General features: G+C 34.2%; 1 protein-coding gene across 1 annotated transcript; it reads right to left on the bottom strand.

Moving 5' to 3' along the window:
- Positions 1–853: 853 nt before the first annotated feature.
- On the bottom strand, positions 854–10,177 carry LOC146168037 (thioredoxin domain-containing protein 16-like). Its single transcript, XM_083389182.1, has 20 exons — positions 10,000–10,177; positions 9,331–9,481; positions 9,133–9,207; positions 8,929–9,050; positions 8,743–8,864; positions 7,930–8,055; positions 7,634–7,815; positions 7,511–7,577; positions 7,123–7,291; positions 6,832–6,996; positions 6,706–6,765; positions 6,442–6,622; positions 6,004–6,104; positions 5,805–5,889; positions 5,595–5,736; positions 5,306–5,490; positions 5,108–5,195; positions 3,153–3,252; positions 2,886–3,021; positions 854–1,100 (listed from the first exon to the last, which is right to left on the bottom strand). The coding sequence occupies exons 1-20, from the start codon at positions 10,139–10,141 to the stop codon at positions 1,025–1,027; spliced, it is 2,475 nt and encodes an 824-aa protein (XP_083245308.1). The 5' UTR covers positions 10,142–10,177; the 3' UTR covers positions 854–1,024.
- Between the last annotated feature and the right edge of the window lie 3,691 nt (positions 10,178–13,868).

Genomic DNA, 13,868 nt, shown 5'->3' with positions numbered 1-13,868 from the left:
GTATTGTTAACAAAGGCATTTTAAAAGTCCCAGTTCAAGTCATCAGTTACCCAACTTAAGGCCATTCATTATTAGAGCAAGTAAACTCTTATATGGTAGAACCTATGGTCATGTGGCCAATTCTGGTTTATTTTTGTTTAATTAAAAGAGGAAAGAATTTACTTGCTATGCTAGGAGTCAGAAAATGTATTTTGTTAAGATAAATGTTTTAAAAGTAGATACCGACACCCCTCTCAACATATTTGCTTTGAGCTCTAAAAACTAAATGTAATCCTGATTTTATTTTTGACACCGATTTTCAAAATGTACTTACTTTAACTGTTAGAAAGGTGTTTCCCTCTATTAGCTATAAAGGAAAGTGTAAATAATTTCGATTTTAAATTTGGATTTTCTGTTTTAAAGGTTTCTTGTTATACTCGATAACCTAAAAACGAAATGCTTTTTTTAGTCTTGAGGATTTGATTTATTAGATTATTCATTCTCAAACGTTTCTTGCGACTGCCTTGAATAGCTTTTCTGAACGTGAAAATATTCAGGGATGACGACAAAGTTAACTAGGGCTGAAAAACGTCCAATGTATTGTTGCAATGCAAGAGCAACTAAATTGAATATTGAAACTGAGAGCTGTTAAAAGTAAAGTTTAAGGGAACCATGGCCTGGTGGCGGTGCCTATCATAATTAGGAATTCAGTGAAGCCCCTGGTAGAATAAAATGACGCACCAGGGCGTACACAGTTTGAGAACCTCGGGATTTTCTAAGCATTTATACAAAACACTACTTTTCTACCAAAGCTACTTTTTAAAAAACATGCCGTCATATCTGCACAACTAAATATATCATAAAGTGATAATTTGATTCTCTTATAATTCTTTAAAAGCAACACAGTACAGTTAATCTCTTAGCAATAAAAGCAAACACAAAATTGCACGTATAAAAACTTTCCCGCAGCAGTTTTAAAAAACAACGGATAAAATAAATCACATGTCATGTTACATGCAATTGTTAAATAACACAAGAAAAACCGTTAAAGCTCTGTATGTCGCATAGTATCTAATCGCGGCTCAGTTGACGGTGTCGTAGTTTTCGAATCAAATTGGGACCTGAATAAAAGACATATAGTAAACCATTTGCATGTGCCGACAACAAAAAACATTATAAGCAGCCGATCAAAGGTATTAACAAGTCTGTAAAATTTTTTTTTTTAACTATTAAAATTTGAGCGCCACTGCGAGTTAGAACCAGGGCTGCGGAGTCAGGGCTAGAGGTGAGAATCGACGGAGTCCGTTGGTAAATTTAACTGATAATCTTTGGATGTAGTTTTAACCATTATATTATCACAACTATTACTGAGGGGCGGACCTAGGATTTTTTGCATGTGACAAGGGTCCAATTAGCCTCAATTTACACAAAAATGTGCGTTTGTTTAATTGAAAATTCAAGTCAGCACAGAGCCATCCATGATTACAATGGAAAGGTTTAATAAAAATACTTGGGAAACACTATAAATACTTTAGTTTATTGTGTAATTTGGTGCGGTCTGTTAAACTCGTAATATTTATTTTAATATTTAAAAGACGCAAGAACTAGTGCGCAGCACAATAAAGTGTATTCAGATATACTAAGTTGGCAAAACTTTCTTTGTTGGTAGTTCCAGGTTAACGGCGCCTTTAGGCTATCAAATGTTACTCAAAACGTCAATATACTAAACGTCAAAATACTAAACGTGTAAACAAAATTTGGGCGAAGCGTGAATTTGTTTACATTTACGTAATTAAAATAGACAAAAAATATGGAGAACGGACTCCTGCCCAGTTTGCAAAAGAGGTGGCGGGCCAATCTAGCCGCGCGCCTATATAAGAAACCTATTTTGGTTACGGGAAATGGTGAGATTCAAACAAGTTAAGTTAACAACCAGTTCGCTCAACAGGGGACGATCTAGGCAGTGGCTTCCAAACTTTTATGGCTGGCGGCACATTAAAAATATTTAAATATTTCGCGGAACACTTTTAACACAACAACATTAGAGTCGTTTTACAATCGCCCTTAACACACGACAAACTATTTATAAATGTCTCAATACGATTAATTTGTAATGGAATGGATAGTGCTTATTTTAGTCTAAAATGCTTGTGTGTATGCCTATTGGTGATAAAAATAACTTATTTTCCAAAATTACAATAAGTTTCGCGGCAAACAGTTTGGGAATCACTGATCTAGGCTCTATAGGGTTTTTGTTTGGGTGGGCTTCAAAAAATCAGAAAAGTCGTCACAAAGTTGTTTCAAACGTGATGCACGGAGTAAGCCATTTTGTACTAGCCTAACCCCCATCTCATAAATTTTGAACTTTTATAATATTATTCAGTCTTCAAAATGTTTTATTTTTGACGAACTAATTTCAATTTCAAAATCTAATTTATGAAACGTGCACGCTTTTGACATGATGCCAGCATTCGCGAGAGTCAATTTATTAATTATTAAGCTAGGACCAAATATAACCTGTGCGTGATATTATTAACTGCTTTATCAAATAAAAGAAACAAAAGACGGGTATGGCACATCCTAAAACTATATATTTTCCCTATTCGAATGACCTAAACACAAAAATAGTTCACGTTTCGCATAGTGTTTTAGTCCGTATGGCACTCTTACATATAAGTTATATAAACGTATGCCCTTTTTCGCACTTTGCGCGAAAGTTTCTGTTTTAAATACCAACCAACATCGATAGTAGAACGGCGCTATCAAAATTCTTAACTTAAACTGGATAACCTATAAACCGGAGAGCATTCCAATTACACCTATTTTTTGTTTTGCAAAGTGTTGGTTACTGTTTCTTAAAGTCCACCCACTTTACAAAATAAAAGTAAACCAAAAAATTATCTTACGAGGATTTGTCCGTTGAATCTTGTCCTTCTTTATTTTTTTCACCAGAACTAGGCGGCAATACTCCGGATAAAGCCATCATGTTTAAAATGTCGTAACCAGGTATTCTCGCAACCCATTCGTGTTCACGTAACGTTGCTGCAAAGCACAAATGCGCAATGTTGTGTCAATGTTCTATTTGTAAATGGACAGAGATGAAAATTTATTTTACCAAAACAAAATAACTGTATTTTGGCTTTTAATATATCTAATTTGCAGAAACAAATTACATGTTGTTGGTTCTTTTCTTTTTATACAGTCTAATATCCAATTCAATAGTAGCTCTTCTGAGATTTTTTCACTGAAACTCCTGGAGACGACGTAGTTGTCCTTAATAAGAACAAATAGTCTCAATCAAATGCTTAAAAAAGCGTGGTTAAACTACCGGCCCGCGGGCCTAACGTTTTATTGGCCTGTGATCAAATGGCCCACCACACATTGCTACTGCTACATTTGCCCCCTTTACCGCAAAATTTCTGCATTATACTAAAGCATGGAGGCGTCCTGTAAAATTTCCACCTTTCTGTGAAGCGCTGTGTGGACAGGGACGTCGGAGCGATTTCAGGGCAAAGGGGGCGACTTTTTTGGTAAGGGCAGCATAGACCGCAGGCAAGCGTAGCGAGCCGAAATATTGGTGGGTCCGGGGGAACTCCCCCGGAAAAATTTTTGCGGCCACGCCCTCTAGATTGGCTTGAAATGGTACCAAAAATGTTTTAACAAATGTCAACCATGTCATTTTACGATTTTTTTTTGCATTTTTCCGTAGCTCAAGCCCTACTCCTGTCGGTCGCATAATATTTAACGTTGTGAAAGCAATATATCATTTTTCATGAAAAGGGCACTTTTGCACCCCCCTTAGCAAAGGGCAGGAGGGGCGCCTGCTTTAGCTGCACGCGATTAACTTAGCTAAGTTGAGTAATTGCACATCAGTTCTTTCGAGCACAGCACGTTTCTTAAGATTGCAATATTGGCTCGCTATATACGTGAATTGCTTCAGTAATCGCCCGCGTCAAAATATAGTTGGACCAAGCTGTCTTAAACGATTAACTTGGTGGAAATAAGTCATAAAACGAAATACATGATTTTCAGGCTAAATTTATGCTAACATGATGTAAATTTGCTCTATTTTATATATTGTGATATGGTAAAACTGCCAAAAGCTAGTCAGCAAATAATTTCTGGCAGATTATTTCAACGTCGAAATAAACTTGTTCACGTATGATTTTTTCGAAAAAAAATTACCACCGTCTTAAGAACGGTCTATATTTTTTAGATTTTGAAAAAAAAATTAATATTCGAACAAAAATATTAATATTTAATATTAATATTCGCCATAAAAAATAAATTAAAAATTTCATCCCAGGTTGAAACTCATTTTTTTGAGTAGCGCAGGAGTAAACCTTTCCAATGATATCTCGCTTGCTATAAATTTGTTGGGGAGTAAGGGTTTAATTCGGCAAAAAACGATATTAATATTCATGACATATCGCGATAATTTTTGAAAGTCTCTAGTACCCTCATTAAAAATCACAATCGAACGAATCTGTCACACGTTCATTTTCAAAGGCGTAGTTTGTCAAACAACAAAAAAAATTTAAATTTCAAAGTTTTAAAAATTTCATATTAATTTGTTAATAGTCCCGATATCGCGATTTTTCACCCCAAAAATATACGACCACAATAGGCATAAATAATTTTCATCCAACCATAAAACCAAACACATTGCATAGACATTGATCTCACCTTTCCAATGATACCTCGCTTGCTATAAATTTGTTGGGGAGTAAGGGTTTAATTCGGCAAAACCGATATTAATATTCATGATATATCGCGATAATTTAAGTCTCTAGTACCCTCATTAAAAATCACAATCGAACGAAACTTTCACACGTTCATTTCATTTTTTATGGCGAATATTTATATTGAATATTAATATTTTTTTGAATATTAATTTTTTTTTGAAAATCTAAAAAATATAGACCGTTCTTAAGACGGTGGTAAAATTTTTTTTCGAAAAAATTATACGTAAATAAGTTTATTTCGACGTTGAAATAATGACTAGCTTTTGGTGGAAAAACTTGTTGTTGTAACAGTAATATTAAGTTTTGTGATTTCATCACATATGGCTGAGACAAGCATGTTTACCTTACACAGAAACAATGTGATAAAACATTTTTACTCTCACCTTCTTATTTAAAAAAACAAGAGGAGCAGTGAGAAATCTTTCATTGTTATGAAGATGTAATGTGTATTCGCCAACAGAAGAAGGTGATCTGTGAAAATTTTTAGTGAAGTAAAATAATAGTATACTTTTTCAAAAAAAAAATGTTACCACAAGTAATGCAATATTATATTAGTTAATAAGCAAATAATTCTAACTTACGAATCCATCCAGGTTAGTAAGACTTCTGAATCAACTTTTTTACTTGAAGACAACTGCTCCATATATTGAAATAACTTTCTTTGTTGCTGAACTTCGTCTTGGCTACTAGACTTGTTTAAATATTGAATAACAAATGACTTGTTAGAATTCATTAACTCTTCATAATTTAATTCAGTGATTTCAACCTAAACAATCAACGGTAAAATAAATTTTAGTAAATCATAGACAATATAAATTAAACAACCTGTAGTATAAAATGCAAAGAAAAAATGTTATAAATAAATCTTACAAATTTTTTTCCATTTTGTGATTGTATGAAGTTCTCGATATCTACAATGGAGTTGAACTCCCTGTGTTCCACGAGATTACCACCAGATATTTTAACAAGTATATTTTTCTCCTTCCAGTTATTAATAGACATTACCTCCGCCCTGTAGTTATCAATGTAAAGGTATTAAAAAAAATACTTATAATGTTCTAAATTATGCTTGTTATTTACACATTATTTGCTATGTCTTCCTCGGCCAAAACAAAAACAAATTTTCCTCCATTTTTTCTTGAAGCATCATTGAATGCACTTTTACCTTTTAAAACAAAATTGTAATGCAATGATATTTGAATACTATATTGCCTCGTCAAGCTAACTTTATTAGTTAGCTGACAAGAAATATAATCACAGCAACACATTCCTTGTGTACCTTCATTTGTAGCAATGATTCCTAACATGAAATCCAAATCCTTCGGAAGCATGTCTAACATTTCTTGATCAGTAACTGTTATTGGCCAAGGCAATGAATGTCTATATTAAAACACAAAGTTTAAAATATATAATCTGTGTGCATACTTAGTATTAATAGGACCTCAAATCCATGTTGTAATAAAGAAGTGGACATTTACAATTTTATGTGTTGTTTAATTTACTATTACATTCCAATTACAAGAAATTAGCTATTTCCAGTAACTTTATGTTGTAGCAATATACGATTTTGCATAACCGTAAGAAGTTAATAACCATTATAAAAGTAGACAGTGCCCTATATTGTTTGCCATCTGGATTTGCTCGTTGGGCAGGAAGGCATTTTTAGAAGGAAATCATCAAGGAAGCAGACACAAGGATTTCACAGCTGCAAACTTACAGAGTTATGGCTTCTAGCATACTGCTTTCCTTCCAGGCACCACTGAATTCATGTGGCAGACGGTGGTTTTCATTTGGCCGATAAAAGTGCATTTGGGGAAATGTTGCAACATTGGCTTTTTTACAAATGTCAGGCCAATCAAAGCATTCAACCCTGTATAGAGGAGATGGCCCACCAGATGCTAAAATATGTAAAAGTAACTCAAGTCATTGAATTTTAGTCAACACCACGTCATGCTTGTTACTTGGTATATCATTTACATACCTTTGAATTTTTTGTGTATGTCAGCATACAATGATAAAGCTGCGAGAGACTTGGAATTAACTGCACATAAAAAACAATGATTAAATGAACTTAAAATTACTAGGTATTCACAAATAAAAAACTTACATTCGAGGGTAAACAAGATCACACCAAACTCCGACCCTTGAACAAGGTGAGAATAGGTTACATCCGTTAATCTTGGAAGAGTTTTAAAATCAAAAAGATACAGATCCTTCATTGCTTTGCTTTTATGAACAGAATAGACAACAGGGTCATCTTGGTGCATTTCAACTAAATGAAATCAACCAAAAGTAAACCAATTAAATACTATAAATTAGTTCTGTTTAGCATTTAGCCTATGTGAATAACTACTAAAACCTTTATAATATATTCAAATATTTTTTAGAGAATCCTTACTGCCTGAAGTACTATCCTCTTCTTCAGAATCACCATTTTCATCACCTTCCTTAACCTGTTCCCTGGATTCCATTTGGAAGGCCAGCCGGTTGTTCAAAATTTCTAATTGCTCTTTAACTTCACCATATGTTTCACTCAGTAGATCTTTGTCTTGTGTTAAGTTGTCATCCTATAAAATAAATTAAACTTTTTCAAGAAAATCCTATCAAAATCCAGTTTGGTTTTATATTTAAATAGTTCCATACTTTAACCAAGTTATTTAACAATCGCTTGGAACAAGATAAAGAAAACTATGTGTTTGGTTTATATATTACCAAGGTAAAAAAAATGTAAAGCTTTAAGGCTAAGAATAACACCACAACATATGTATTTTAAACAAACAGTTTACCTTTGGCAAAACAGTAAGGTGTATCCTATCAGCTTTGTTGAAGTTGTTTGCCACTACAGATCCATCCCTGACATGGTAAAGAGTTATGCTAGGTCTAAACCACCTAGTTAACAGAATAAATACCTGTTGAAGACAATACATTCCGCTAAAGTGTAAAGAATAGAACATGTCAACTTTGCCAAAGAAGTTGCTTTTTCCAATTTTCTTTTCCCAGCATTAAAAATAAAAATGTGTTCGAACTTCTTTCGTGCTTCATCTACAGCTGATTGAATATTTTCAGTGTCCTCTTGACCAGTAATAACATTCTGTAAAAATTAAAAAAAATACAAATGTTCATAGCAACTCATACAATTGATAGTTTTTATTAAAGACAACATTTCTTGTAAGGTAACAGAAATGCTTAAAGAGTAGATACTTACAGCTAATGGATGTTTTATCATGCCAGTCCACAATTTTGACAAATATTCGCTACTGAAAATATGTTTAAGTCTTAAGATGGGGCATTTACCCTTCACTTTTCCAGCAGAACACATAGAAATCCATATCTAAATCAACAAAATATTAATATGTAATTTATCTTTTGATTTCAAACCACTAATTCGAAGTATTTTATACTGAAATTAAATTTGCCAACAGTACAACCTCTATTAAGGAAATCAGTTAGCTTTATCAGGATGGTGGCGCAAGAAAAGCAAGGGGGAAAAAAACCTATGAGAGATTTGAACTCAAGATCTCTGCCATACTGGGAATATGGTTTTTAGAAATCAACAACTTAATAAATTACCTTTGATGTAAAATTTGAAAATAGGTTAAATTACTACTGCTGGGTGGGTTGCAAGTAAAAAAGTTTAAGAAATGCATACACTATTGCAGGGATGGCGAACCTTTTCATCGCGCGGGTCACAAACACGACCTTAATCCTTACAATATGCTCAAGTGGGTCATACTCATATATTTATTTGCTTATTTTATGCGAAACTCTTCTGCTGCGTCGTTTTAAGTGTTATTGTCTGGATTGGTAGTTCAAGGTTTTAGATAATTTACAAATTCGGATTCCCACAAATAGTAAGAAGCTAAAAACAAATGCTGCAGCATTTTTATTGGATTACAGGAGTTCAGCAGAAAGATTCCTAAAACACTTTTGTTTTTATATTAATCCTTTTATAAAAAAAGACCAGGGATTAATCTCATAAGTAGACTGCATGTACAATTGTAGCATAAAATTTACTTACTGCACCCAAACTGTCAACATTTTCACTTGAAGTCACTTGTTTTGCCAAACCAAGGTTGGATGTATGTACAAATAATAATTCACCTTTAAATTCAATTGCTTTTTTCTGTACAAAAGCTTGAACTACACCAAATGAATTGAATAGATTAAATTTGTTATATACACATACATACAGGCAATTACTTACACTTAGTCCCCAACTTTTTAAAATAAACAAAAACAAAATTTTTATTTCCTGCAACATCATCTTGAAATTCCATCCAATCATCTTCAGATTCAATGTTAACCAAAACGTCTTTATTTAGCCAGCTAATTAATATATATTGGTAAATTGCACATTGAGTTTCAAAGATAATATAGCAATGCAATGAATTGTAATATATATACTTACAAAAGAATTTTCCCTTCTGCCTCTTGCGTTGTAGATATGGCTTCTGGATGAAAATCAGACAATATTTTTCCGCTTCTGTAAAAACATTACAATGTAAAATTCAATTTTTTAATAAAGCAAAACTATGTGAGATGTGTAACACAATATTTTAAATTATTTTACTTTAGCATATCAATAAACAAAATAAAAAACATTAACCTGAATACAATTAATGTGTTTGAAGAAGTGTAAGATTTACAGACATCCAAATCCTTGCAGTTAAAAACTCCCACATTTGTTCCATACTTTAGAAGTGAATCCGAGGCATTTTCAAGGGCATGCAATGACTGCTTAACTGCTCTGTCAGAGTCTGTTGGCATAATATTATTATTTTTAACTAAGTAAGTTCTAGGTAACACAGGCATTTTATCTTGTGTAACCAAGCCCAACTGAATTCCAGTTGCTGGCCTAGTGAATTTACAAATGTAAAATGGCCATTATGGAATTCTGGCATAAAAATATTTTGCTGCAAAACTTTTAGTTTACATAAAACCAAAGAGCATTTGGGTTATTTTAAATTGGTAATTTTTGAGTAAAATAAAGCAATGTGTATTCTATAGTAGTTTATTATTGCTCATAAACAAATATAGTATAAACAATGACTGAAACACAAGAAATTAAGTACAATCATTAGAATCATGGATGCAATAACACACTTGAAGTTATTGAAAAAATAATATGTTTATATATTATATTTTTAAGATTTTTTTTATATTTCTTGTATATTAAATGCTAACAGGGCTAGGACTAACCTACTTGCTAATGAAAATTAATGTATTTTTAGGGTTCTAAAGAAAAATAATAATAATTATTAATGGTATATCTAACCTTCAGAGTAAATAAACATCACCGCACTCCCAGATTGAGATTTCTTCATTGTAGTTAGTTCATGGTCATTTAGAACGGGCAATGACAAGCCTAAAGTTTTGTCAATAGAAAATACCAGCAGGATTAGCCATATCAGGTCCATTTTTACCTTATATACCTACAGTGGTTAAATATGGCAGCCTCTGTTAAAAATATCATGGTACACAAAGGTTATAAAAGTTCAGTAAATGTTCCTAATACACAATATTGAACTATATTGGAGCCTTTAAAGTCATATATTCATTTATCCACAATAACTCTAGTATCATATATTCTGTTCGTCGCCAGTGGCAGAAGGCCAGACAGTGGAGCCGCGGACTGTCACTCTATAAACGCTAAATGCAACAACACAACAGACTGTGAACTGCTTATCAGACTATAAACAGGAAAAGCCAACCGACATACACTTTTTTAACTTTCAGAAAGCTTCTCCATCCCTACGACACCCCACGGTCTTTCGCGGGTCGGTATTGTCGCCCCATATGTTCGCCGGTATGGCATGTGGTTTTAGATATACAGAGCAACGTCGCTCTGAACCTCTGATTGCTCCCTCTTAAGCGTGAAGAGCCGGGCGATAGGGTAAAATAGAAGAAACTATACGGGGGTGCGGTTGTTGTATATTTTGTCAGGGGGTATATTTTCGGGGCTTAGTGTTTATTTTTATTTTGTTTTAATTTTTTTTTTTAAATTGATTTTACTTTTTTTATTTTTTATTTTTCAATTTTTATTTTTTCATATTCATTTTTTTATTTTTATTTTTTATTTTATACTTTCTATCTTTTAAGATTTTGTATTGTGTATTTTATATTATATATTTCATATTTTGTTTTTCATTTTCCTTAACTTGTTTCTGCAAGCAAAAACAGATATGGGCCGAAAACTTCCCCACTTAGCTTATGGCTTTGATGCGAAAGGCACCCGATTCGTCGGCAAGTTTGGCTTAGCCATGCCACAGCATACTGCATTTTTGTCGCAAAGATAAGCCAAAGGAATATGATTTCCTGATTCCAGGATCACGCCTGTTAGCATAGAAAGAGAAATGCCCGATTCCCGTTGGATGGGGACTCCCCTTTACCTTTTTGCGACTAAAACGCGAATCTAGGCTAAAAGGCGCTTTTTTCAAGCAACATAATTTTATAAACTAATAAAACAGACAAAAGAAAAATAGCCTGGAAAAGTAACTTGGCGCTGGTCTAGAATCCTACCACGATTTTGCAGCTTGAAATTGCGCGACTGTAATTCCTGTAATAACGTTATTTGTAAAATTAGCGCGACTGATAATGGAGTACAAGACTGAAAACCGTTATCGCGACGAAAGTTTTGCGCGTTTGAGCGATTTTTAGTGGCTGGCCGCATTATACGTTGATTTTACTTGTAATGCGCGGCTAAGCGGGAAATTGGCCTTACTTTCGAACCTGAGCGTGCGTGTGAGTGGGTTAAGTGTTGTTATATTCATTATTTAATTATTATACTTGACCCACCCTAACCCAAATAATGTGCGTTTAGGTAGGATTCTAGACCAGCGCCAGTAACTTCTTGTACTTGTAGTGTAGGTTATAGTTATAATGAAATGTAATAAATTGGCACAGAAGGGGCATATGCGGGGTTTCTGTAGTTTATGTAATTGGCTGCCCTCTCAACAAACAACAGGGAAGCTCTTTTAACATTGTAGCTTTATATGTTTTCTCATGGAAAGGTGCCATTAAGCGTACAAAATGGTAGCTTGCTATACAAACTTAGCAACGTTTAGGGGAAGTAGCAAATGTCCTGTACACCCATTAGCCACCATGAAGTACATAACCACCAGTCTGCTGTCTGAATTTGATTGCACTTTACGCCAAGATCTCTGGCATACAGAAACAACTTTTAAGGTGTGCAATTATGTTTTTACACACCTTGTGTTGGAAATCCTACCACAAAAACTTTTTTCAATATTTAAGTGTACAGTATACCAATTTAGAAGTTGGAAACTCTAGTTATTGCAGTGCTAAAATAAACCTGCACAGGCTCAGTGGGAGCTGTTTGAAACATGACAATTAACACAGATGCCTGCTGCATTTTGTTGGTTAATACAACTTTATTTGAAGAGGATCAACAGATCATATACAACAAATAAAACAATTTACCATTTAGTGACTAAGCCCTTCTGGAACTGTGCTGACTAGGGTTCCTCTTTTTCCCTGATTTTTTCACTCCTGAGAAACAGGATTGAAAAATGAAAATCCTGACGAATATATTTGTGCCTTATTTCATCATTATGATGTTTAAAACTATTTTATTTTAGCTCCAAACATTTAATTAATTCTCCCTAGTGCTGACCAACAACCCTAGTGCTGACCAATGATATTTCCACACATTATATACCATGCATCATGCCTTCGGGAAGGCTTACTGAAATTAGTTAGATCAGGATTTTAGTGCAAGCAAAGAAAGGCTATTTTCTAGCCTTGCTTGCATGCAAAACCTGATTAAGCTAACTGATTTTGGGGCACCAATTTTTTTCAATTTGGTAAGTAAAGAGTAACGCAAAGAAAAATGGTCTGCAAACACTGCAACACACATTGTTTCGGTTACCCTGCAGGTTGGGGTTTCAAGAGTTCACACATTTTTTAATTTACTATTAATAATAATGCTTGGCTAACACTAACCCAAACGCTAACTCAAATAATGTGCGTTGCGGTATGTGGTATTGTAGACCGTACCTTTTTTATTTTTTTTTGCCTTTTTTGATGTACCAAATTAAAAGAGCCCCCAATTTTTAGAAGCCTTTCTAAAGGCATGTGTACATTTGTAGAATCAATCATTTTGTTATGGCTCCTGGTCTGTTACATTCATTTTTTCAAATTCCTAAATTCATTGCATAACATACAACAAACAAGTGCTCTTAATACTATTGAAAGTTGTGTTTTCTTGGCATCAAATTTTGAAATTTGCAATACTGTCCACGGATCTGCAAAATTACAAAGTGATCCAGGGTTGATTTTGAAGTTAAATTTTCACTCGCCAGCAGGGCTGCGGAGTCGGACTCAGGACTCAAGGAGTCGGTTTGTTTTGGTTGGAGTCAGACTCTGGACTCGGGCAAGACCTTGTAAATCTACCCAAGTAGACTGATATGGCCGCCAAATGGAAATTGTAATGGTGTAATATTTTCCAACCATGTATTGTGAGTGAATGAATTATTTGATACCCCTATAGGTGGATTGCTGAATATCCACGTTATAAGAGTTACGCAATTTGGTGAAATACAGGCTGTAGAGTCCGGGCCAGGCTCGGTACTTGACAAAATCTCTCTTTTGACTGGCGTCGAAGTCGGATTCGGGTTGTTTTTAACCAACTCCGCAGCCCTGTCGGTCTGGTAAGTGCAAACAAATCAGTACTCACCTGCACAAAATGCCACATGCCAAAAATGTCAGTCTGTCATCTGCAAGTTTACATTCTATGCCATTGTTTAAGCAATGATTTAACCTGCCTTGTATTTCGGAGAGTTTACTTAGATCAGTGTTTCTCAACCTTTTTTAACCCGGGGCGCACCTGTAAACCTTTCAAAACGTGGTGGCGCACCTGACGAGCGAGTCGACTGCTAACTTTGTTTTTTGCTGGCAATTTTTATTACATCAGGCTCCCAATTCTATTATCTATTAAGCAGCTTGCGGAGTCGGTTAAAAATAACCCGACTTCCAACATTTAAAATAAATGGACTTCCAACATTTATTGTTTTTTATAATGCCTCACAATATTTGCTTTTGATTGCAGTTTAGTCAGAGCTAATTTGCAGATGTTTCAGTTTGAATGTTGTCCGGCTAAATATTCCTTAATTTGATTTTTCTCTT

The sequence above is a fragment of the Ascidiella aspersa genome, chromosome 1 (genome assembly GCF_963924565.1).
Source record: "Ascidiella aspersa chromosome 1, kaAscAspe10.2, whole genome shotgun sequence".
NCBI lineage: Eukaryota > Metazoa > Chordata > Ascidiacea > Phlebobranchia > Ascidiidae > Ascidiella > Ascidiella aspersa.
This window is presented reverse-complemented; position numbering and strand designations above follow the sequence as displayed.

Coding starts and splice junctions, on each gene's coding strand:
- LOC146168037 (XM_083389182.1), bottom strand. CDS start 10,141: ATGGACCTGATATGGCTAATCCTGCTGGTATTTTCTATTGACAAAACT. Junction 7,292..7,510: donor ACCTTACTGTTTTGCCAAAG/GTAAACTGTTTG, acceptor TTTATTTTATAG/GATGACAACTTAACACAAGA. Junction 3,253..5,107: donor TTGTTTTTTTAAATAAGAAG/GTGAGAGTAAAA, acceptor GTTCTTATTAAG/GACAACTACGTCGTCTCCAG.